The 26,179-nt window shown below is 41.2% G+C and overlaps 1 protein-coding gene across 6 annotated transcripts in view; it reads left to right on the top strand.

The window, feature by feature from the left end:
* The window catches only part of KAT7 (lysine acetyltransferase 7), a 40,793-nt gene that overhangs the window by 11,408 nt on the left and 3,206 nt on the right, over positions 1 to 26,179 (top strand). For 3 of the 6 annotated variants that reach the window (XM_003912716.5, XM_021928984.2, XM_009190200.4), the window contains 8 exons: positions 4,749 to 4,831; positions 8,491 to 8,580; positions 10,895 to 10,993; positions 15,186 to 15,296; positions 17,841 to 18,032; positions 21,655 to 21,744; positions 21,968 to 22,108; positions 23,533 to 23,626. In XM_003912716.5, the coding sequence (XP_003912765.1) occupies positions 4,749 to 4,831; positions 8,491 to 8,580; positions 10,895 to 10,993; positions 15,186 to 15,296; positions 17,841 to 18,032; positions 21,655 to 21,744; positions 21,968 to 22,108; positions 23,533 to 23,626 (900 nt within the window). The remainder of the gene's footprint in view (positions 1 to 4,748; positions 4,832 to 8,490; positions 8,581 to 10,894; positions 10,994 to 15,185; positions 15,297 to 17,840; positions 18,033 to 21,654; positions 21,745 to 21,967; positions 22,109 to 23,532; positions 23,627 to 26,179) is intronic. The other 3 variants (XM_003912717.4, XM_021928985.2, XM_009190201.3) reach the window with 1 other exon arrangement.

Below are 26,179 nucleotides of genomic sequence, written 5' to 3'. Positions count from 1 at the left end.
GACAGGGGTTTCACTTCGTTCCCCAGGCAGGAGCGCAGTGGCATAACCATAGCTCACTGCAGCCTCAACTCCTAGGCTTAAGTAATCTTCCCATCTCAGCCTCCCAAGTAGCTGGGACTACAGACATGTGTCTTGGCTTTTTTTTTTTTTTTTTTTGGTCTTATTTTTTAGGGATGAGGTTTTTTCTGTGTTGTTCAGGTTGGTCTTCCAACTCCTGGGCTCAAGCAATCCTCCCCACTCATGCTGAGTAGCTGGGTCTACAAGCGTGAGCCACCATGCCCAGTGGTTTTCTGTAGTGTTTAATTAATTTGGATCATTTCCTGGTCTTATAGCAGTTTCTCAGATAATTTCAAACCATCAAAATGAATAAATACAGCAAAGTTCTCTTGAACTCCATACCAGTTGTCACTCAAAGAGGATAATTGTTTCAGGCCTGCATTGATTTCCTTGGAATAAATAATGAAAAACTAAGAAAGACAACATATTATACTAGTATAAGAGATGATGGCTAATGTGCTTTAAGAGTTGAAGGGGATCTACTTGCCATGCAGCAAGAAAAGGAATTTTCTTTTGCTTCTGCTTGTTACTAACCATTCGTTGCTAAATTGTTACTTTTATGTACTATATTTGGTCATTCATGCAGTAAATATTTACTGAATATTGGTCATGTGCCAGACACTGTTTTAAGTTATGAGGATGTAGCTATGAACAAGTCAAAGTCTCTGCTCTCATGGAGCTTATAGTCTAGCTGAGGAAGGCAAATAGATAGATGTATAATGTATCAACTGGAGGTAAATACTGTGAAGGAAAATAAATCTGGGAGTACTGAGGGTAGGATATTGTGTGCATACATACATGTATGCATACATATGTATATGTATATGTGACATGTATATATGTAGTTGGTTAGGAAAAGCTACTCTGATATGGTCACATTTAAGCAGAGACTTGCTGTTTGAATGTTTTACAATAAGCATTTTGGGTAGGGAGAACAGCAAGTGCTCTGGGCAAGAGAATAATTAACCAGTTTGAGGAACACTTAGAGGCCAATATACTTGGGGCAGAGTGACCAGAATGGAGAGGAGGAGGTAGGCGAGAATGGGGCCTGATTGTGTTATTTATGCCCAGGAGTTAACCTCTTAATGGGGTAGACCATAGGGTAAATAAAAAAGATGTTGCATTAGAGGAAAGTTTATTTGTATTTATTTATTTGTTTGTTTATTTTGGAGACAGAGTCTCTTTCTATAACCCAGGCTGGAGTGCAGTGGCGTGATCACTCACTGCAACCTCCGCCTCCTGGGCTCAAGCGATTCTCGTGCCTCAGCTGCCTGAGTAGCTCGGGTTTACAGGCATGTGCCACCATGCCTGGCTAATTTTTTGTATTTTTTAGTAGAGACGGGGTTTTGCCGTGTTGACTAGGCTGGTCTCAAGTGAAAAAGTTTACTTTGATTTTGGTTTTCATGTATTGGAACTTTGAAAAATATGAACCTGAGCTTCCAAAGTATCCTTTTTTTTGAGGCAGAGTCTTACTCTGTCACCTAGGCTGGAGTGCAGTGGTGCGATCTCAGCTCAGCCTCCGCCTCCCAGGCTTCATTGAATTGTCTCCCAAGTAACTGGGACTACAGGCACATGCCACCATGCCCAACTTATTTTTGTATTTTTTTTAGAGACAGGGTTTCACCATGTTGCCCAGGCTGGTCCTGAACTCCTGGGCTCAAGTGATCCTCCCACTTCAGCCTCCCAAAGTGTTGGGATTACAGGTGTGAGCCACTGCACCAGGCCCCAAAATATTCTTGACCCTAGTCTATTCCTTAAGAATTTTATGTACTTGTGAAAAATTAAAGCTCTATAAGAAAGTTTGAAGTGCATTAAGTAAAAATTTCCCTTCACTCATACCCCCAGAACCGTGCCACAGATACAAAACTTCTGTTTGCAGTTTTCTATGAATGCTTCCAAGAAGTTTTTCTACATATATAAGCACACATATATGTACATGTATTTCCTTTTTGTGATTATTCATAAAAGGGAAAATAGGATACATTCGTTGGTTGTACATCTTGGATATTTTACGTTATTAGTATTTAGAGGTCTGTCTTTTTAAAAGATGCGGAGAATTTCATTGTGTTGATAGTTCATAAATATTTAAATTGTCTCATTGACATTTAGATTGTTTCTCATTTTTAGCTTTTTTGAACAATACTGTAATGGGTAGCCTTGTATGTACATATTTTGGTGTCTTTCTAGCAAATCTGTAGGATAAATTCATAGCAGTGGAATTTTTAGGTCAATAGATAAGCTGTTCCTTTTTTAACGTACATGGTAGATTGGTTTTCATTAACATGTAAAAGAAAACATGACCTGAATAAGTTACTAAGAAGCGTGGATATGCCCAGGCACGGTGGCTCACGCCTGTAATCCCAGCACTTTGGGAGGCCAAGATGGGTGGATCACCTGAGGTCGGGAATTCGAGACCAGTCTGGTCAACATGGTGAAACCCCGTCTCTATTAAAAATACAAAATTAGCCGGGCGTGGTGGCGGCGCTTGTAATCGCAGCTACTCAGGAGGCTGAGGCAGGAGAATCACTTGAACCTGAGAGGTGGAAGTTGCAGTGAGCCGAGAACGTCCGATTGCACTCCAGCCTGGGCAACAAGAGTGAAACTCCATCTCAAAAAAAAAAAATAAAAGAAGTATGGATACATAGTATCTGAAAAGCAAGTCTTGCAATTGTAATGACACTCCTTTATATACATATATATATTTTTTGAGACGGTCTCTCTATCACCTAGGCTGGAGAGTGGTGGCGTGACCATGGCTCACTGCAGCCTTGAATTCCTGGGCTTAAGTCATCCTGCCACCTCAGCCTTCTGAGCAGCCAGGACTACAGGCATGGACCACCATGCCTGGCTAATTATTTTTATTTTTGTAGAGGTGGAGTCTCACTATGTTGCCCAGGCTGGCTTTGAGCTTTTGGATTCACGTAGTCCTCCTGCGTTGGCCTCCCAAAATGCTGGAATTATAGGTGTGAGCCACTGTGCCCAGCTGACACTATGTTGTATATATGGTATTTGATCAGTGAGGATGGTTTTTCCGTCCGAGATAATTTTGCGGATCTCTAAAATTGCATTTTTTTTTTTCTTTTTTGAGACGGAGTCTTGCTCTGTTGCCTAGGCTGGAGTGCAACGGCGCAATCTTGGCTCACTCAGCCTCTGCCTCCTGGGTTCAAGTGATTCTCCTGCCTCAGCCTCCCAAGTAGCTGGGGTTACAGGCATGCATCACCATGCCGGTCTAATTTTTATATATTTTTAAGTAGAGACGAAGTTTCACCATGTTGGCCAGGCTGACCTCAGGTGATCTACCTGCCTCGGCCTCCCAGAGTGTTGGGATTACAGGCGTGAGCCACCGTGCCTGGCCCTAAAATTGCATTTTTAATAATACAGTCCCAGAGAAACGGTGGCCTGAATGTTCTAAAATCACCCAATCCCCAGTACTTGGACTGTTTTTTCCTTTTAAAGTTTATTCTATAAATTATGTTGTGTAAGCTTTAAACTCCCACTGTCTTCTTTACCCCAAATTAAATATATATATATTTGTAATGAAAGATGAAGATTTTTGTAGACTCGCTATTCAGCTTAGCTAACTTTTTATCCCATTAGAATTGTCCTCTGAGCCCTTTCAGTCTTAGGTGTTTTATAAACCTTTTGGTTGAAGAGAAATAAATAAAAAGGAAATAATGTTCAATTCCCTGTGTATTTTCAAAAAAACCACATGAAAAATAGATAAATGAAGAGAAACCCATTTAAATAAAACAAGCTTTCGTGTATTGTTATTCCTTATGTTTTTCCGTCTTCAGAAGGCCTTGTGTTACTGCCTGTTTCGAGCGTGGTGGCTCATGCCTGTAATCCTAGCACTTTGGGAGGTAGAGGCGGGAAGATTGTTTGAGTCCAGGAGTTCAGGACCAGCCTGGGCAACACAGTGAGACCCGTTTCTACAAAAAATTTTAAAATAGGCCCAGCGTGATGTGAGCCTGTAGTCCTGGCTACTTGGGAGGCTGAAGTGGGAGGATCACTTGAGCCTAGGAGTTCAAGGTTGCTTTGAGCCATGGTTGCACCACTGCATTCCAGCCTAGGTGACATAAAAATTTTTTAAAAAGTAAAAAAATATGATTATAGAAGAATCCTAAATCTTTAAGCAAAACTCTGTTCTCCCTCCAAAAAATAAGTATTTAATCTGGTTTAAAGTTATGTAAATATGTTTACTTATATGATAGAAAAGGCCATTTCTTTCTCCATTTTTCATAAATTTATTTTGAGTATTGAAAGGGGCTAAATTCAGGTTGGATAGCATTGCACAGTAGAAAGAAAAGTACACTTATTATACATATGACCTGATTAATTTAGCGTAGGAGAGTTACATTCCACCAAAAGCAAGTGTTCCTCTTCATTGTTTTGTGCTTTATCACAAATGTTGACTTCATGACATTTTGAGATTTGAGAAGTCTAAGAGCAGAAAGAACTATGGTTTATATTGATCATACATAAGCATGTTCAAAGATAGCCAGATCCATCCTGTGGAAGAAAAGAATGAGTGCAAGTTATAGCCCTACCAGCCTTACCTTTGGTGGATTCAGTCTGATCAGACATATATTTGATAAAAATGATGTAGTGAAAAAACAGGTTTGTCGTAGAGAAACATACTACTTTCTAAGCTTGTCTTCTTTCTTGAGATTGAGTTTTCCCTCCTTTAACAGGACACCTTACAGGAAAACATGAGAGACATTTCTCCATCTCAGGATGCCCACTCTATCATAACCTCTCAGCTGACGAATGCAAGGTAATTGTGTTCTCGTTTATTCAACATATGCTTTTTGAGTGCTTACCGTTTGCCAGACACTTTACTAAACACTGGGGATACAGTGGCCAATAAGATGGGCAGGGTCCTTGTTCTTACGTTGTAATGGAGGAAACATAAAAACCAATGTGCTTTTTTAGAAAAAACTAGTTAAACAGACAAAAGAATTGTAATATGTTATGAGTGATTTGAAAGAAATTAACAAGGAGATTATGAAACATTTGGAACATCAGCCGCTAGTGCATTGATATTTTCTACTGAAAATTGGCTTCGAAGACTGCTAGGGACTTATTCCACTAAGGAATAATTTGCATATTTTATTTGCATAAAATATGTGATCTTAATATTTATGCATTCAGTTCTCTTCTTATAAATCTATGAAGTCATTTTGCTTTTAAAATCTTTTCATAATTCTTGTTCCTTTTTCTGTCCTTTTCTGTGAAATACTTTTTGTTACTCTCAGTCACACCTACTCTTGGCTAATTCTTCTTTTAAATTCTTGAAACATAGCTCCTAAATAACCTTTGGGATTTTGAGATAACATATTTAGGAGTAGAAGCTCAGATCCTATTTGTATGTTCCTGTGTGGGTTGCTGTTCCCAAGGATGTAACCAAAGATCTAATTATGGGGAAGCAAGAGTGGAAAATGTTATTAATTAAATGGGTTGCTTGAGTAGTATTGGATAGGTTATCTAAGCTGGTTAGACCAAAGTATTATTGTTGTTTTTGTCGTTACTTTGCTAATGATGCCAGGGTCACAGGTTTATTCCTGTCTGAGCCAATTTCATTGTGAGGAAAATTAGATTCCCTAGCTAACATTGATTTTCCTTGATTCAGGAATTTGTTCTCTTATTTACAGGTAGACTGCAGGGGTGAAAGTTTCTTTTATGTGGTTAGTCTTTCAGCAAAGTAGTGTACTTTCCGTGTTTATATGGATTTTAAGGTCAATGACCCTACTCTTATTTTTCTTCATTCCAAATCTTTTTATAAGCGGCAGTTCCTTCTGCTCTGTGTAAAAGTAAGTTGTAGATCTTCCCATTGTCTTCCCATTAGCCTGGGACTAAATCAAAACAGAAAAAGCTGTGCCCCCATCTGTGTCAGAAGCAGGCAAGTCTTTAGGTACTTCTTTCTCAGAAAATAACTGCGATCCCTGCTTGTTGAGAGTTGTTCTCTACCACTTGTCTCTAAATGTAATGATCTGATACTATGGATGGTTTTACATAAAAATCTTCTGACATGTCTTTTGCTTTTGGAATTGTTAGTTTATAACAATATGACTGTGTTAAGTTAAGCAGTTTATTTTAGAAAAAGAAAAATTTGAGTTTGGAGAAGAAAATTCTGATAAAAGGAAAACATTTCTATCCTGAATTTATCCTCTTTGTTTCCTCTTCTTTGCAAGAGGCATTAGGCTCAGCATAATCCATCTTTACTACTGGAACGTGTGCATGGAGGATCAGGAGAATTTCTGAGATGATATATTTTTATTACATTTAGAACTGTAAGTGGAAAGATTAGACAAATTCCCCACATTTATTAACAGCTCTAGTGTTTTTGAAGAACCTTCATATACGTGATTGCTCTTGAGTTTCCCAGGACACCCTTGCGATCAGTGATGTTACATTTGTATTCAGTCATATATTTCTGTAGCTGCATGTACCCAATACAGGTATCTGAAGATTCAGTGAATAAAAGACTGCATTTAAGGAGCTCATGTTCTCATAGGAGGAGGCAACATAAACCTTCAAATTAATAAGTAAATAATTTTGTGCAATGATAAATATTGTGAGGAAAAAAGACGAATGATAGAGTCTGTTTTGGGGGTGAGGGTAGTGATAGCCCTGCTTTTCCCAGGATGGTCCAGGAAGACCTTCCTGAGGAGTTGGCATTTGATCTGGGACATGGATGATGGCAAAGAAGCAGTTGTGTAAAGATCTAGGAGAAAAGATACCTAAGTAGAAGGAACAGCAAGCGCAGAGGCCATGAGGCATGGCTAAACTGATGGGTTTGAGAGGCTGAATGAAAGTAGGTTGTGTATGGCTGGATCCAGATCATAAAGGACCTTGTGGACTTTGGCACAGGAGTATACTTTTGTTCTAATAGAATGAGAAACATTTGGGGGGCTTTAACAAAGGCATGATAGGATTTCATGCACACTTTTTAAAACTGAAGGCTTGCTAACGTGGAGAATGGAGTGTGGGGGCAAGAGTTGATGCAGGGTATAAGGTGCTTGGGAGACTGCGTGGAAGTTCAGGCAGTAATTGGTGGACTGGACTAGCTTTGTATCGGCAGCAATTCTAAGACTAGGTTGGATTCAGGATACATTTTAGAGGGGAGCAACCTGTTAGGCTTGCTGATTGATTTGATGTGAGGTGTGAGAAAAGAGAAGAATCTAGGATAACATTCAAGTTGTTGACCGGATCAGCTATTTAGACAGTATTGCCATTTATTAATACTGGGAAGATTTGGGGTAGAGCAGATTTGTGGAGAAATGCCCGGCGTTCTGTTTTGACCATTCTGAGTTTTAGTGGTGAAGTGGAATAAGCAGTTGGATATGAGTTCCCAGTTTCCAGATTATGAAACAGAAACTATTGAGAGCTGATGTCATTTGTCTGAGGTCATGTAACTACAGAGTTAAGTTTCCCTGGAGACTTGAACCCAGGTTTTCTTTTTTTTTTTTTTGAGACAGAGTCTCGCTCTGTCACCCAGGCTGGAGTGCATTGGTGCAATCTCGGCTCACTGCAACCTCAGTCTCCTGGATTCAAGCAATTCTCATGCCTCAGCTTCTTAAGTAGCTGGGATTACAGGTGTGCGCCACCACGCCTGGCTAATTTTTGTATTTTTAGTAGAGACGGGGTTTCACCATGTTGCCCAGGCTGGTCTTGAACTCCTGGCCTCAAGTGATCTGCCCATCTTGGCTTCCCAAAGTGCTGGGATTACAGATGTGAGGCACTGCGTGTGGCCAAACCCAGGTTTTCTTTTTTCTTTTTTTTTTGAGACGGAGTCTCGCTTTGTTGTCCAGGCTGGAGTGCAGTGGTGCAATCTTGGCTCACTGCAACCTCCGCCTCCCAGGTTCAAGTGATTCTCCTGCCTCAGCTTCCCAAGTAGCTGAGATCACAGGCGCCTGCCACCATACCCTGCTAATTTTTTGTATTTTTAGTAGAGACAGGGTTTCACCATGTTGGCCAGGCTGGTCTCGAACTCCTGACCTTAGCTCATCTGCCCGCCTCAGCCTCCCAAAGTGCTGGGATTACAGGCGTGAGGCACCATGCCCAGCCCAAACCCAGGTTTTCTAATGTTTCCTTTGTACTTCCATACTCTATTCTTGCACTTCCTCATGCTTTTTTTTTATTTGTTGTACTTTGGGAAGAGTCCAGGCTCAGAGTCATCAGACATGATTAAAACCTTAGTGATCCCATCATTTAGCTGTTATCATTTCAACTTCTCTGATTCTGTTACTGGCTGAGAAGGCAGAATGTGAAGCTTGCCTTATCTCTTTCTTGTAGAGATTGTGATAATAAGTGTGAAGACGCTTTGAAAGTAAAGTACAACATAAATCCAAGGCATTATCATTGTATTCTTATGCTTTAAGTAAACGTAGTTTTAGAAGCAGGTGGATTTATTGACGTTGTTGATGGTTGCAGGTGAGAGCACAGAGCCGGGATAAGCAGATAGAAGAAAGGATGCTGTCTCACAGGCAAGATGACAACAACAGGCATGCAACCAGGCACCAGGTATGGGCCTTGTTAAAGCGCTGGCCACTCATAGTTTGAGGTCCATTTCTTGGATCTCCTCTATAATTGTCTTCAGGCATGTCTATGCCTCATTTCCTGTGATATGTCTTCCAGATGTACTTAGAATCACGTTTCTTTTTCAAACAGTAAATTTTCATAAAACAAACACTTCTACCTTATGAAGGAATCATGCTATCTGTAGTAATAGTAGTAGTACTAGTACTAGTACTAGTAGTAGTAGTAGTAGTAGTAGTAGTAGTAGTACTAGTAGTAGTAGTACTAGTAGTAGTAGTAGTAGTAGTAGTAGTAGAAGAAGAAGAAAATTCTGATTATTCGAAAGATTACACTTGCTGCTTCATTTCCTCACTTGGCATCCTTTAAGACTATTGTAGCTTGCTTTCAAACCTCTCCACTCTGCTAGCACCTTTCCAAGGCCACCAGTGACTTTTCCCCAGCATTTGACACTCGCTGACTGTGTTATTTTTCTTGTACTTGTCTCTTCCCTTGGTTTGTAGGGAGCATCCTGGCTTGGTCCTAATCCTCCTCCTGCCTCTCTGAACATTCCTGCCACATTGGTTGCACTTAATTCCTTGTTCTTCCCTAAATGCCTTTGGTCTTCACTCTTGCTGTTTTCCTGCCTGGAACACTATACCTGTACCGAGAAGAGATTGTATTTTCCTTCAAGGCCTGTGCAGTTCTCAGCTGTTGCAGGAATTTTTCCCAAATTCTCTCCCACCGTTAATGAATTTCTTCCTCATGTATTACCATTGTAGCGCTCTCAAAATATGCCTTTGTGTCTTTGTGACATACTGTATTTTGTTCATCATTTAGGTGTCTGTTTTTGCAGTTAGATTAGGTGGATAGCAGAGATGTATGGTGATAAGGAAGAAGTTTGGCTTTGGAGCCAAACAGATGTGAATTTGAATACTGATTAACTCTAGCTATGTTGTCCTGGGCAGGTCAGCTAACCTATTTCTTTGTTAATAAGAAGAGGTGAATAATGCCTTCCTGGCAGGGGAGTCAGCTAAATTATGTATGTAAAGCACCTCTACTCAGTGCTTGGCAGGTAAAAAGCACTCCAAAGTGGTAACTACACTTTTCTTCATTGTCTATCTTGGGTGTTATTTTATTTTATTTTATTAATTAATTTATTTTTTAAACAGAGTTTTCACTCTTTTTGTCCAGGCTGGAGTGCAATGGCGCAATCTCAGCTCACTGCAACCTCCGTCTCCCGGGTTCGAGAGATTCTCTTGCCTCAGTCTCCCAAGTAGCCAGGATTACAGGGGCACGCTACCACGCCCAGCTAATTTTGTATTTTTAGTAGAGACGGGGTTTCACCATGTTGGCCAGGCTGGTCTTAAACTCCTGACCTCCAGTAATCCACCCACCTTGGCCTCCCAAAGTGCTGGGTTTATAGGTGTGAGCCACCGTGCCCAGCCTTGAGTTTTATTCTTACTCAGTTTTTCTATTTAAATGAATATATATAAATGAATTTTTGTATCACTGTTGATCAGATCAATAAGCATTAATTGGAAAACAGTTCTTGTTGCTTTGGTGGAGATGTCCATCCTTAGTTTATGTTAATAGTAAAATAAGTTTGTATTCCTGAACCTGTATTTAACTGACAGTAAAGGTGGTGGGGTGATGATAACCTGATTTGGAATTTTTAAATTGCCATATTCATGAAAAAATTAGCTGGGCATGGTGGTATACACCTGTAGTCCCAGTTACTTGGAAGGCTGAGACAGGAGGATGGCTTGAGCTCAGGAGGTAGAGGTTGCAGTGAGCCATGATTGTGCCGCTGCATTTCAGCCTAGGCGACAGAGCGAGACCCTGCCTCAAAAATAATACAAATGAATAAAATAAAATTGCCATATGATTTGCAGTGTGGCTAGAACATTTCTGGGGTTTTTTTCTCTTTACATTTTAAAAAATGTTTTGGTACCTTCTTTTTTTTTTTGTTTTTGAAGAGTCTCGCTCTGTCTCCCAGGCTGGAATGCAGTGGCGTGATTGGCTCACTGCAACCTCTGCCTCCCAGGTTCAGGTGATTCTCCCGCCCTCAGCCTCCCAAGTAGCTGGGATTACAGGAGCACACCACCACGCCTGGCTAATTTTTGTATTTTTAGTAGAGACGAGGATTCACCATGTTGGCCAGGCTGGTCTTGAACTCCTGATCTCAGGTGGTTGGCCCGCCTTGGCCTCCCAAAGTGTTGAGATTACAGGCGTGAGCCACCGTGCTGGACCTTGGCACTTTCATTTTGAAGCTTAGCTTTTATAAGCAGTTTTCTCTCAGTTTTCTCCTTTTTCCTTTTAGGCACCAACGGAGAGGCAGCTTCGATACAAGGAAAAAGTGGCTGAACTCAGGAAGAAAAGAAATTCTGGACTGAGCAAAGAACAGAAAGAGAAATATATGGTGAGGAAAAGTTAAATATTTAATGAGCATGAACTCCTGCTATCACATTTGATTCCTTTTGCTTTCTGAGCTTGTGCCTTTCAGATTTGCCATTTAGTATGCTCTACATGTGAATACTAAGTGACTCTTCTATGGCACTTAGAGTTTATTTCATCCCCTAAAACTGAGTTGTTGAGAGTGGAAACAGGAGGTCTTGGGAAAATGAAATACCATTAGAATTTAGATTTAAAAAAATTTGAACCTCTGGTTGTTCATAAATTTTACTTTCATCTTAAAGGGTTAAATTTACCCACTAGAACACATGCCATGGCACTGGAAACTTATGTATGAAGAAAAGTAGTCAACCTTAATAGTAGGCTGCTTATTTTAATGGAAAAATAGATTTCCTCCATGATTAAAAGGTATTAATCAGGTGAATATTCTATAATAGATATTCTTGTAGTATTTTAACATTTTTTTCTAATTTTAGAAGTAATTATCTTACATTTGTAAGATAATTTAGAGTGATTAAGCAAAGTATATGGAAGAAAACAAATCCTACCACCTAAAAATAGCCACAGTTAGTGTTTTTGGATATATCCTAGCTTTTTCACAATCCCTTATTTATGTAATTGCCTTCTTACTGTATGTAGCACTTTGAATTCTGTCTTTTCACTTGAACATCTTTTTTTTTTTTTTTTTTTTTTGAGACTGAGTCTCACTCTTTGTCAGCCAGGCTAGAGTGCAGTGGCATGGTCTCAGCTCACTGCCACCTCTGCCTCCTGGGCTCAAACAATTCTCCTGCCTCAGCCTCCCGAGTAGCTGGGATTACAGGCATGTGCCACCACGCCTGGCTAATTTTTGTATCTTTAGTAGAGACAGGGTTTCACCTTGTTGGCCAGACTGGTTTCGAACTCCTGACCTCAGGTAATCTGCCTGCCTCAGCCTCCCAGAGTGTTGGGATTACAGGTGTGAGCCACCATGCCTGGCCTTAAACATCTTTTTTTAGGAAAATATTTTATTATACATGTATTAATACATGCTTACTACTGAAAATACCAAAAATATAGAGAAGAAACATTCCAATAAAAAAAAATTGTCCTTCAAGATACAAACCACTGCTTAACATTTTTCTTTTTCTTTTTTTTTTTTTTTTTTTTTTAGAGTCTTGCTCTGTCACCCAGGCTGGAGTGCAGTGGTGCAGTCTTGGCTCACTGCAGCCTCCGCCTCCCGGGTTCAAGCAATTCTCTGCCTCAGCCTCCCGAGTAGCTGGGACTACAGGCACCCACCACCACTCCTGGCTAAGTTTTGTATTTTTAGTAGACACGGGGTTTCACCATGTTGGCCAGACTGGTCTTGAACTCCTGACCTCGTGATCCACCCACCTCGGCCTCCCAAAGTGCTGGGATTACAGGCGTGAGCCACTGCGCCCAGCCTTTTTTTTTTTTTTTTTTTTAGTATTTATTTATTTTAAATTTTAGATAAGGGGGTACATGTACAGGTTTGTTACATACATGTGTTGTGTGATGCTAAGATTTAGGCTTCTATTCATCTTATCCTGTCACCCAAGTAGTGAACATAGCCCCTGATAGGTAGTTTTTCGACCTTTGCCTGCCTCCCCACTTTTGGAATCCTCGGTGTTTATTGTTCCCTTCTTTGTGTCCCTCTGTACCCAGTGGTTAGCTCCCACTTATAAGTGAGAACATGCTGTGTTTGGTTTTCTGTTTTTGTGTTAATTTGCTTAAGATAATGGCCTCCAGCTGCATTCATGTTGCTGCAAAGGACATGATTTCATTCTTTTTTATGGCTGTTCTTTTAGTTTTTTTCTGACATTTTAGTTTTTTTCATAGAATTGGAATGTTTTCTTATTTAGCCATTAGAATAGATTCTTAAACGTAGGGCATGTGAATACTTACTCAGGGCATGGCTTCACTAAGACAAAAATATGCCAGACTATGTATAGATGACCCTTTGTATCCATGGATTTTGTTCCTGTGGATTCAGCCAACCATAGATCAGAAATATTTGGGGAAAAAAATGTGCGTTTGTACTGAACATGTACAGACTTTTTCTTGTCATTATTTCTGAAATAGTACAGTATAACAGCTATTACATGGCGTTGACATCACGTAAGTAATCTAGAGATTAATTCAAGTATACTGCTGGATGTGCCCTGGTTATATGCAAATATGACATCATTTACATATGAGACTTGAGCATCCATGGATTTTGTTATATGCAGGAAGGTTGGGGGGCGTTCCTGGAACTCTTCCCCTAGGGATATCAAGAGATGACTGTATTTACTTTTTTTTTTTTTTTTGAGACAGAGTCTCACTCTGTCACCCAGGCTGGAGTGCAGCAGTGGTGCAGTCGCAGCTCACTACAACCTCTGCCTCCCGGGTTCTGAGTTCAAGCAATTCGCCTGCTTCAGCCTCCCAAGTAGCTGGAGTAATAGGCGTGGGCCACCACACCCAGCTGATTTTTGTAATTTTAGTAGAGACAGGGTTTTGCTATGTTGCCCAGGCTGGTCTCAAACTCCTGACCTCAAGTGATTTGCCCATCTTGGCCTCCCAAGGTGCTAGGATTACAGGTGAGCACCTGGCCTATATTTACTTTTTTGACAGTCATCACTGTCTTAAATGATAATTTGACGAATAAGTGGACATAGGCCAATGTGAGATGGGTTGTGGGGTGAATTTGTAGTTAGACCTTTACACCAGACTGTTGGTTTGTAGAGTGAGGGCTTTAGTAGTGGGCTGTAGGGTACCAGGGTTGTTTGCTTGCCCCAGTCTTGCTCACTGTTTCTATCTGCAAACTGGTTAGAAGAGTAATAAGACAATGATACCGTATATTGAGTGATTAGTGCTAGGCACTGTGGTTGTGATGTTCCTTTGATCTTTTAACAGTCCAGTATGATTGGTGGTATTTCCCGTATTTTATATACAGGAAAACTGAGACTGAGAGAGGTAACTTGCCCAAAATCATACAGGTAGAAAGAGTGTCTGAAGTAAAAGTTCCTGAAATTTTTAACCTTAACAAACATCTGCTCTGCTTTTCAGTAATTTGGGATAGGTTAGTAGGACCCAACCTCCTTGATTAAAATGCTGGCTAGGATTTTTTTCAAGCTTTTTTTTTTTTTTTCCAGTGTTCCTCAAAATAGAAGAAATAACTAATGCTTAGAACCCAAATCTTAGATGTTAAGGGTCCAAATTTAAAAAGATTCACAGCAGATGGAATCAGATTAACCAGAAGAAATTTTAATAGGGATAAAGATACTGATGAGTGGTGTCTTCATATGCTAATATGTGTGTGAAATCTGTAATGTTTTCCTGGGATAAGCCGTCCACTCCACTTAACTACTATTATCTCCTATTCTCTGGATGGGAGGTGGAGCCTAGAACAGAGTGGGAAGGGCTAAAATCAAAGGCTTAAAAGGGAAGTTTCCTTTGTAGAATCTCTTTCCTGGAAAGGATTCTTGTAGTGACTGCCATGGTAAGATTGGGAAATTATTTTGAGACTGGATTATTTTCACGCTTTTAATTTTCTATGGCTTTTCCCTGTCTTATTCTTGCTTAATATTTAGTAAGGCATTTTTTAGAGTCCAGCCTATTTTTCCTGAGCATGTGGACTGGAATTTGAGGGTAGCACGCCTTTTGCAGACAGTGTAATGGTGGCTGGAGCAATTCAAGTGAAAGAAGTTACAAAGGACTACTTCATCCAGCTGCCCCTGCCCCTCCCTTCCTGCAGATTTTCTTTTGAGTCTAAAATCTTAGACACTGAGGCTTAGAGAATCTGGTTTTTGTGTGTTTTGTTTTTAAATCCGGGAGTATCCACGAAAGCTCCTTCCATATCTCAGGATTCTGGGAATTTGTAGTGTCTCTGGGTTTGTGGTACTTTATTTATTTGTACTGTCATGCACATTTTTACATGAAGGAATGGAGGCATAGAGTTCTGATCCACGAAGAAATAGAATGAAGTTCCCTTCTGGAGGTGTGGGAGCATTTCCTTTCCAGATTCACTGGGGTGGGTAGTGGGAGTCTTGTGGCCTTAATCTGATGAGTAGTATGTCTTGTGCTCAATGCCTAGCACCTAGTATGTAGGCACTAAATAAATAGCTTATGGTTGTGTGGTTTGCATGGATTGAAGTGAAATAGATTAAAAAGTTCTTAGAAGCAGAGAGTATCAGAGTGTCATGCTCTGGTTATTTTCCTAGGAACACAGACAGACCTATGGGAACACACGGGAACCTCTCTTAGAAAACCTGACAAGTGAGTATGACTTGGATCTTTTCCGAAGAGCACAAGCCCGGGCTTCAGAGGATTTGGTGAGTATTAAAACCTCCAAACTGAAGACCACTTGTGAAAGGTGCTTAGAATTGCCAAGAAAAATGATTGCAAATCAGTTTGGTGGGAATTAAATGTACCTTGCTTCTTGAATCTCTTTCCCTCTCTTCCCAGCTGTCCCTTTTTGGAGACTAGCCTTTCCCTTTCAGATTTAAAACAAATCACCCCTCCTCCCTTCCTTTTTTTATTCCCTTCTTTCCACCTCAGCTCCCGGAAGTACCAGTTTGGCTAGAGCTGATGAGGCTGGATAAAACTATAGGCTCCCCTTTGTCTCAGCTGGGCAATTTGCAATTCTGAGAACCTGTAGCCTAGGAGAGACTCATCTCTGTTGTTTTCTTAATCCCAGCAGGAACTCCCCTTTTGCTAGGTTTCCTCTGCACTAAGAATGAAAATAACAGTGAAGGGGAATAATGGAAAAGGCTGTTGTCAGATGTTTTAGAATTAATCTTTGACACAGTCAAGTTTGATACATTGGTTGTCCATTCTGATATTTATTTAGCGCTAGTTTATACTGAGTTGCTGTCCTAGGCAGAATTTTTAACAACTTTGCTTGAAGAAAATTCTGGTGATTGAGTTTACCTCTGATATAACAGATTAAATGTGTTCAGGGAAGCTCAGTTTTTAAAGTGAATCTCATCTTCACCCCCTTCCCCCTTGTATTAAAAAAAAATTGTATCAAATAATAGACTTGTTGAAAACTGGGCGGAGGCAGGGTTTGCTGGCTACCCTTGGCTGGAATGGGCAGTTCCTACTGCTAGTTTTCTCTATCCTGTTTTGTCATGGAGCATTTCTGAGCTAGCGTTTCACAACTTTACACCTGGTTATACTTACAAATTATAATACTTTTGTAGCCAACTCAGAGTCACTGAATTTTCTTTTTTTTTGTCTGAGACAGAGTTTTGCTCTGTTGCCCAAACTGGAGTGCAGTGGTGCCATCATGACTCACTGCAGTCTCGACCTCCAGTGCTGAAGCGATTCTCCCACGTCAGCCTCCTGAGTAGCTGGGACTACAGGCATGCCACTACACCCAGCCCAGAAATATTTTCTGCCTTCTAGAGTTTAGATCCTAGAATTATCATGCACATTTCAAAAATTTTTTTTTTTTTTTTTTTTTTTTTTTTTGAGACGGAGTCTCGCTCTGTCGCCCAGGCTCGAGTGCAGTGGCCGGATCTCAGCTCACTGCAAGCTCCGCCTCCCGGGTTTTTACACCATTCTCCTGCCTCAGCCTCCCGAGTAGCTGGGACTACAGGCGCCCGCCACCTCGCCCGGCTAGTTTTTTGTATTTTTTAGTAGAGACCGGGTTTCACCGTGTTAGCCAGGATGGTCTCGAACTCCTGACCTCGTGATCCGCCCGTCTCGGCCTCCCAAAGTGCTGGGATTACAGGCTTGAGCCACAGCGCCCGGCCTCTCAAAAATATTTTTTAAAAGGCCTACTTTTTTTTCTAAGTGAGCATTGTGGATATATGTCACAGAGATTCATATAGCTTTATAAAAGTTTCTGCAGATAAGTAAGGCAGATTCTAAATCAACTTTTCTGTTTAGTTTTAGAATACTTTCTAAGGGTGGGCAGTTTGTATCTGTGATGATTTTCTTTATAATTCAGTTTGGTCTAGGTTGATAATAATGAAGTTTCCAAGGTCTCATTCTGGTGAGGCCCAGAATGTGGGAGGTAGCAGAGAACCCCTCTTTTGAGACCTGTGCTCTGAGCAGTATGGGCAGTAAGTTTTCTGTATGCCTGCCTGATTTTTCATGTAGCTCTCTTTAATGTAAATTCTCATAGGTAGAAGCCAAATCTGTCTGATTTTTTTTATAGCCTAGCATGGTGGCATGCACATACGCTTTTAGAAACAAGACAATATTTATTTATTTATTTTTTTTTTTGAGACGGAGTCTCGCTCTGTCACCCAGGCTGGAGTGCAGTGGCCGGATCTCAGCTTACTGCAAGCTCCGCCTCCCAGGTTTAGCCATTCTCCTGTCTCAGCCTCCCGAGTAGCTGGGACTACAGGCGCCCGCCACTTCGCCTGGCTAGTTTTTTTTTTTTTTTGTATTTTTTAGTAGAGACGGGGTTTCACCGTGTTAGCCAGGATGGTCTCGATCTCCTGAGCTCGTGATCCGCCCGTCTCGGCCTCCCAAAGTGCTGGGATTACAGGCTTGAGCCACCGCGCCCGGCCGACAATATTTATTTTTTTAAAACAGAGTCTCGCTCTGTCTCCCAGGCTGGAAGTGTGGTAGTGCGATCTCGGTTCACTGCAGCCTCTGCCTCTTGGGTTCAAGTGATTCTTCTGCCTCAGCCTCCCAAGTAGCTGGGATTACAGTTGTTTGCCACCACACCTGGCTAATTGTTGTATTTTTAGTAGAGATGGGGTTTTGCCATTTCGGCCAGGCTGGTCTCGAACTCCTGGCCTTAAGAGATCTGCCTGCCTCAGCCTCCCAAAGTGTTGGGATTACAGGATCCACTGTGTCCTTCCTGAAAGCAAATATAAGAAATTCTAATCCTCCTTTGACTTTTGATTTCTTGGCAATAGGAGAAATTAAGGCTGCAAGGCCAAATCACAGAGGGAAGCAACATGATTAAAACAATTGCTTTTGGCCGCTATGAGCTTGATACGTGGTACCATTCTCCATATCCTGAAGAATATGCACGGCTGGGACGTCTCTATATGTGTGAATTCTGTTTAAAATATATGAAGAGCCAAACGATACTCCGCCGGCACATGGTGAGTTGTCTTGGGTTCCTCTGCCTTGACTATGATGGCAATAAGCTGTAGGATCTCTAGATTTTGCCATAGTGATTGCCTCTGTTCAGGCACCTTCTCAGTGATCCTCAGCAGTGGGATGAAGGCATAGGAAATGGAAGGCCACAGCTTAAGGTGGGGTGTAGAGCCTGAGGCATGGCTTGTGCTGGGTGCCACCCAAAGCAGCTGAGGGCCCTTACCCACATCCTGTCATGTACGTCTTCCTGTCTTTTGTTCTTACTGCCTACTCCTCTTCATTTCCTCCTTGGAATATGAATTATCTCTGCCCACAGGTTTTGTGTGTCCCAAACTAGATGAAAATATAGACTTCATTAGGCAGAGCAGGGACAGCATGGCTCACCTTCATATCCCTAGCAACTAGTGTGGACAACTGATGCCCAGGAAATACATGTTGAATGGGTACACTTACTAATATGTAAGAGTGATCAGCCTGTGACAGATTATGAAAGTAGCAGAATGGGTTCTTTGGTGCCTTCCTTTCTTTTTCCTAATAAAGCAGGTATAAGGAGTTGAATCTGTTATTGTTGACAAATATGTTTACTAGATTTTTTGCAGCTTCAAAAAAAAAAAGCCATTTCCCCCACCCCCTCTGTTATGAAATAAGAAGTTTTGTCTTAAGGGATATTTCTGCCATGGAGCAAGGGAAGGAGTAGAGATTAGATTAGCCTTTCAGGCAGAGAAGCCTTTTTCTTGTTTTTTTGTTTTTTGTTTTTTGTTTTTTTTTTTTTTGAGACAGAGTCTTACTGTGTTGCCCAGGCTGGAGTGCAGTGGCGCGATCTCGGCTCACTGCAACCTCCGCCTCCCGAGTTAAAATGATTCTCCTACCTCAGCCTCCTGAGTAGCTGCGACTACAGGTGCACACCACCACACCTGGCTAAGTGTTGTATTTTTAGTAGAGACGGGGTTTCACCATGTTGGCCAGGATGGTCTTGATCTCCTGACCTCGTGATACACCCGCCTCAGCTTCCCAAAGTGCTAGGATTACAGGCATGAGCCACCGTGCCCAGCCCTTGTTCTCATAATCACAATATAGTTTGGCTCTAAGGCCTCGGGGGTGTCTCTTTTTCCTTCCCCTTCCTATTTTATTTCCCAGGATTTCCATATGCTGAGCATCTATGACCCAGTCTTCCTGTGATTTCTGTCATTATACTCTTCTCCCCAGTTTGGTTGGTGATACTGCTTTTTTATGTTCCCAGTTCAGGAGCATGTGGTCTGCAGGTTCAGGGCCCAGAACTGTTGCTTTGACTCAGGTTCTGCAGGCCCTGGCACACTTGACTGCATGGGGCTAGAGTCATGGAGGGGAGGTGATTGGCGGGGATTGGTAGAGATACAGTGTACAGGGAATGATGGGGTCAGAAGGAGGGGCACTGACACAGATGGCAGTTCATGGAGATAAAGTAAAATGGTTTTACTATGTGAAAGCAGGTATTTTTATTGATGTGCACTGCTTACCATTTATGCCTTTTTTCCTTTTTGTTTCTGGTTGTTTAGTGACACTAACCGATGAAATAGCTAAAAGGGCAAGAAACAGTAATAGAAAGAGAAAACAAAGGGTCTGAATAAATCTGAGGATCGAATAAACATTATGAATATTTGAAAATCTTCCATATTATATGATATAAAAATCAGATTTCAGGAAATACCTATTTTATTCCATGCCTGTTCTTATTCCCATTGCTTCAGGTGTGATCACTGAAATGAAATGGTCTTCCTTTGGCTTGGCTTCTGTTTCTAAACGATAATTGTTACATGAGTTTGCTTATTGTTGGGAAGAGCCAGCATGAGTAAAGGGGTAGAGATAGGAACAAACTACAGATGGAATTTTCTTGGAGGGATTCCAGTTAATAAATATTTGGATTTACATATGACAAATTGGAACATGCTTCTTGAGTTGACAAAAAGAGTTGCAGTAAAATTGCTTAATAGAAAGTGTTTAATGGGCCAGGTGCGGTGGCTCACACCTGTAATCCCAGCACTTTGGGAGGCTGAAGTGGGAGGATTGCTTGAGGCCAAGAATTTGAGACCAGCCTGGGTAAAATAGTGAGACTCTGTTGCTTCAAAAACCATTTTAAAAATTAACCAGGTGTAGTGCCACGTGCCTATAATCTTAGGTACATGGGAGAATCTTTTGTGCCCAGGAGTTTGAGGCTGCAGTGAGCTAAGATCGTGCTATTTCAGCCTGGGTGACAGGGTGACACCCTACCTCAAAAAAAAAAAGTTTGTGTATCTATACTTTTTAAACACTTTTTTATTTTTTTTGAGACGAAGTCTTGCTCTGTCACTTAGGCTGCAGTGCAGTAGTGTGATGTCGACTCACTACAGCCTCCACCTCCCGGATTCTTTTGCCTCAGCCTCCAGAGTAGCTGGGATTACAGGCCCCCGCCACCACACCTGGCTAATTTTTGTATTTTTAGTAGAGGTGGGGTTTCACCATGTTGTCCAGGCTGCACTCAAACTTCTGACCTCAGGTGATCTGCCCACTTCAGCCTCCCAAAGTGCTGGGATTACAGGCGTGAGCCACCGCGCCAGGCCTTAAACATTTTAAAATGTAAACCTTTTAAAGAATTCACCTAGGCCGGGCGCGGTGGCTCAAGCCTGTAATCCCAGCACTTTGGGAGGCCGAGACGGGCGGATCACGAGGTCAGGAGATCGAGACCATCCTGGCTAACACAGTGAAACCCCGTCTCTACTAAAAATACAAAAAATTAGCCGGGCGTGGTGGCGGCGCCTGTAGTCCCAGCTACTCGGGAGGCTGAGGCAGGAGAATGGCGGGAACCCGGGAGGCGGAGCTTGCAGTGAGCCGAGATCGCGCCACTGCACTCCAACCTGGGTGACAGAGCCAGACTCCGCCTCAAAAAAAAAAAAAAAAAAAAGAATTCACCTAACAGCAGAATGCAGCTGACTGGCTGCATTAAAACAATTAGCACTTGAGAGTTAGGAAAAGGGGGTACTTCATGCCTCCTTGTGGCCAAGTGACCCTAGCTTCCTGCTGCTCAGCTAGGCTGCTTGCTTTTTTTTTTTTTCCTTTTTTTGCCACAGGACTTTCTCTTAATTTCCTTATATAACTAAGGTAATGCAGTTGCGGAGGAGAAGGGCAGACAGGTAGTGGTACATGGTTTTTATCATTGTGAGTTTTCTAATCTGAACAAAAGAAGACCATAATGGTTAGGTGGTAATGAGAAGTTATGGGTAAAGGTGAGAGTAAAGTACTTAGCCACCCTAAGCTGCTGGAAATAAGCTGCTTAAGAATTTCCTGTTGGCTTGAGGCATAATAAGCAAGGGTATTGTTATTTATTTGACCTTTATGTAGTGGGTGATTTTAATCTCCTGGGCTAAAGCAGTGCCAGAATGTAATCCAGAGCACTTGTTCCAGATTGCTATAGAAGTGTCATAAATATATTCAAATGACTTTGGAAGTCTTTGTTTTATGGAAAAAAAATCTGTGTTTTACAGTATGTTCTCAACTTGTCCAACTGTCCTGTAGCTCAGTTAATCACATTTGACCTGTCATTCCTTTTCCCTTTTGAGGAGCAGTCTTGTTGGGAGGCTTTGGTTCCCTGATGTGAATTTCATTGTCTCGCAGGCCAAATGTGTGTGGAAACACCCACCTGGTGATGAGATATATCGCAAAGGTTCAATCTCTGTGTTTGAAGTGGATGGCAAGAAAAACAAGGTAAAAAGTGGTGGCTTTAGAAAGGAGTTGTAATGTTGGATATTCACAGGTTTCAGAAGGCATGTGTTTTTTCTCCATCATACCTTGTGAAGGACATAGAACTCTTCTTTTGCCAAAATACACAATATGTTTCATTAATAATTATGGTATGTTTGTGAATTTTAGGCCTTTATCTGTTTAGGAATCAGTGGCCCACACATGAACTCTGTTTCTCTGCTTCCAGATCTACTGCCAAAACCTGTGCCTGTTGGCCAAACTTTTTCTGGACCATAAGACATTATATTATGATGTGGAACCCTTCCTGTTCTATGTTATGACAGAGGCGGACAACACTGGCTGTCACCTGATTGGATATTTTTCCAAGGTAAGCAGGAGCTGGAGATTAAGAAGCCACTGGCCAGAGCAGGGTGATCCATGTTCGCAACTGGGGGCTCAAATCACCGACAGGAAGAAGCCGCACTCTGGGCAATGATGACACCCCTTCCTTAAATTTAAAAAAAAAAAAAAAAAGGGCAAACCCATGTATCAAAGATTGTTTAATGAAAATGCAGTTTTTATTAAAAGCTTCTGGTTAATTCTTTTCTGGAATTGTGGACTGGAGCTGCCTATTAATAACTGGCCAGAGCCCTCCCTAGTAACCCACAAGCCAACATCTTGTAGTCAAGCCAGCTCTCCTGGCTTTGCCTGCCTCTGTGTTATCAGCTTAAAACCAGGAATATACTCCTTTTGCCTGATTGTTTAGCTGGGCTCCTAGCACAGTCCCTTCAGTGATAACACTACTGCGCCTTTTAAAGACCCAAGGCCAGATTTTTTTTTTTTTTTTTTTTTTTTTGAGACAGTCTCACTCTTGCCCAGGCTGGAATACAGAGGTGTGATCTTGACTCACTGTACCCTCTGCCTTCCGGGTTCAAGTGACCCTCCTGCCTCAGCGTCCTGAGCAGCTGGGATAACAGGTGCCTGCCACCATGCCCAGCGAATTTTTTGTGTGATTTTAGTAGAGATGGTGTTTTACACCATGTTGGCCAGGATGGTCTTGAACTCCTGACCTCAAGTGACCACTCGCCTTAGCCTCCCAAAGTGCTGGGATTACAGGTGTGAGCCATTGCGCCTGGCCCAAGGCCAGATTTTATGACTTTTAGTATAACAACTTTATTGAAATACAATTCATACACCATAAATTCACACACTGAAAGGGTACAATTTAGTTGTTTATAGTGTATTCACAGAGTTGTGCAATCAATCCAGTTTGCATTATCCTGAAAATAAATTGTTAGCAATCACTTCTTTTTCCACTCAATCCCTCTCAGCCCTTCTGTCTGTACAAATTTCCCTATTCTGGACACTTCCTGCAACTGGAATCACACATTTTGATTTCGTTCGATTCGATTTTTTTTTTTTTTAAATCCCTTTGCAGAATGGAGACTTACTGTGTTGTTTCCTTCCCTTCTCTTCCAGTAGGCAGCTCCTTTTCAAAAATTGCATTTAAAGTGGGCTTCTATATACTGAGTTAGCAGCCTTAACCTTCTTGCCCTGCTCTGTGGCTGTCAGGAACCCAGAGTCAGCCCCCTTAAAATGAGACTGGAGGTCTCAGCTAGGGAAATCCTGGGATGATTAATGGCTTTGGCCATGATAAGGGGTGTGGTTATAACAGCTGTGAGCCTGACAGCCACTCCTTGGGACTGGTTACCCAGATGTTTTGCAAGCAGCCTTATTTTGTATCGGTGGAAGTGCTGAAACCTTTGGTTTCAAATCCTCGTGACGTGTTCATCTGTTTGCTCTTGATTTTAGGAAAAGAATTCATTCCTCAACTACAACGTATCCTGTATCCTTACCATGCCTCAGTACATGAGACAGGGCTATGGCAAGATGCTTATTGATTTCAGTAAGTGAAACTGCTAAGTCATTAGTTCCACAAGGCAGGGACCATGTGAATATTGCTGTTTGTCTTTTTGTCTTGTGGTCTCTGCAATTCCTGAAATGTAGTGGAGGTACATGGATATTTAGTAAATGAATGAACAAGTAGGAAAAACCTGAACATTGTCATTCTGCCTGATACACATTGACCATTGAAGGGATACAGGACTTCTCCTTAATGAGTAGGAAGTACAGAGGATGATAAAGTGAGCTCTTTCATATTATCCCAGTTTGAGACTTTTAAACAGCACATACATGCATGAGGCTTAAAATCTGTTCCTTGATGCTAGGGATTTCACTTTTGTAGGGACTTGTCTAGAAGTAATCCATGCACCCAATGGACCCTTTGCATAATATACTCTGCCCTCATTAATTGTGGATTCTGTGTTTGTGAATTTGCTTACTCACTGTTTTATTTGTAACCCCAAAATCAATCTTAACATTTTTGTGGTCATTCGTGAACATGCACAGAGCAGCAAAAAATAAGGGTCATGGATGCACACATTCCCAGCTGACTTCGGAGTTTTCAGCTCTTATACTGTAAACAAGTTCGTTTTCAGTCTGTGAATGCCACACGGTTTTGGCTTTCTGTTGATTTTAAATGGCCCCTATGAGTAGTGCTGATGTGTCTGGTGTTCCTAATCTCAGGAATCCTGGGGTACCTTACACTAATCTCAGGAATCCTGGGGGGATACCTTACACTAATCTCAGGAATCCCGGGGTACCTTACAGAGGTTAGATGGCTTTCTTCAGGTGAATTAGAGAGTTGCTGGCAGTGAGTTCAATGTTAGTGATGTCAACAGTGTATATTAAATAAGGCATTTTTAAACAGAAACATAAAATAAGGTTATGTATTGATGGTTGACCAATGTGTGACCAGAGGCTTGCAGGAACCTAACCCTCCCTGTATTTCTCCTAGTAGCAGTGGTTCAGTATTCACTGATTCAGGTTCTCAGTGACTTTATGAAACATAACTGCTGTGAAAAACAAGACTCCACTGTGTGTTATTCTCTATTTGATGTCCACTGTCAAAGGACAGGGTATATTGTAATCAAAATTGGAATTCCTAGAATTAGCCTTCCAAGCCTTCTTTGTTTCTTTCTTTTTTTTTTTTTTTTTTTTGCTCTTATTGTCCAGGCTGGAACGCAATGGTGCGATCTTGGCTCATTGCAACCTCCATCTCCCAGGTTCAAGCGATTCTTCTGCCTCAGCCTCCCGAGTAGCTGGGATTACAGGCATGTGCCACCACGCCTGGCTAATTTTGTGTTTTTTTAGTAGAGATGGAGTTTCTCCATGTTGGTCAGGCTGGTCTCGAACTCCAGACCTCAGGTGGTCCGCCCACCATGGCCTCCCAGAGTGCTGGAATTACAGGTGTGAGCCACCTTGCCCAGCTGCCTTTTTTCATTTTTAAGTCACCTGAGAAGAGATGAACTGGAAAGTGACATAAGAGGGGAACTATATATCTTTGAATAGGTAACACTGTTCGTATAAACTTGATTTTATAGGAAGTTTTAAGCATTAACAAAAGTATAATAAACCCTCCTATACCCATCACCCAACTTCAATAATTACTGTTTTTTGGGGGTGGAGGGGGCTAACCTCGTTTTACCTATACTTTCACCTGCCATTATTTTGATATTTCTAAAAAATAAGGTCTATTACACCTTAAAAAAAAAAAAGTCCTTCATATCATAAATTGTGATACTCAAATTTCCCTGGTGTGATTTTGTTCTTTTTAAAAAACTTTTTTTTTAATACTTAGATCCAGGTAAAATTGATAGTGAGATTGAGAAATATGGCTCATAATTCACTTTCAGTCTAAAATTTTCCAGTCCCATCTTTTTTTTCCTTGCTGTGTTTTTATTGAAGAAAGGAGGTTAGTTGTCTAAAAGGGTTACCCAGATTATGAACCTTGCAGACTGCATCTCCATAATGTTGTTTTGTATATTTTGTATAAATTGAATGTTAGGTGTTTAGACTTTACAACTAGAGGCTTCATCATTTGGGTTTTTTACACACACACATCCCCCCCACTATCTCATAGGTGGTACTGAGCTAATCTGTTCTTACCATTCAAAGATTTAAAAAATATTTTAAAACTAGGTAATGAAGTGGCTTCACATTTTTTTCCTGTCTCCCTTGTTTCCAACACACACCTATAGAGAACCATTGTTATCAAAATGATTAATAGTGAAGCCTTCCGGAGTTCTTTTAGTGCCTATTACAGTAGTGCCCTCCTTATCCGCCATTTCACTTTCTGCAGTTTCAATTACCTGTAGTCAACTGCGGTCCAAAAATAGGTGAGTACAGTACAATAAGATATTTTGAGAGACAGACAACCTTCACATAACTTTTATTACAGTATATTGTTATAATTGTTCTGTTTTACTATTACTGTCTTCCTGTTCCTAATTTATAAGTTAAACTATAGCATAGGTATGTGTTGGTAGGAAAATACATAGTATATATAGGATTTGGTACTATCCACAGTTTTGGGCCTCCACTGAGTCTTGGAACACAT

Source organism: Papio anubis, chromosome 17, assembly GCF_008728515.1.
Source record: "Papio anubis isolate 15944 chromosome 17, Panubis1.0, whole genome shotgun sequence".
In the NCBI taxonomy this organism is placed as follows: Eukaryota; Metazoa; Chordata; class Mammalia; order Primates; family Cercopithecidae; genus Papio; species Papio anubis.
Note: the sequence above shows the minus strand (reverse complement) of the source record. Positions and strands in the feature narration are given on the sequence as shown.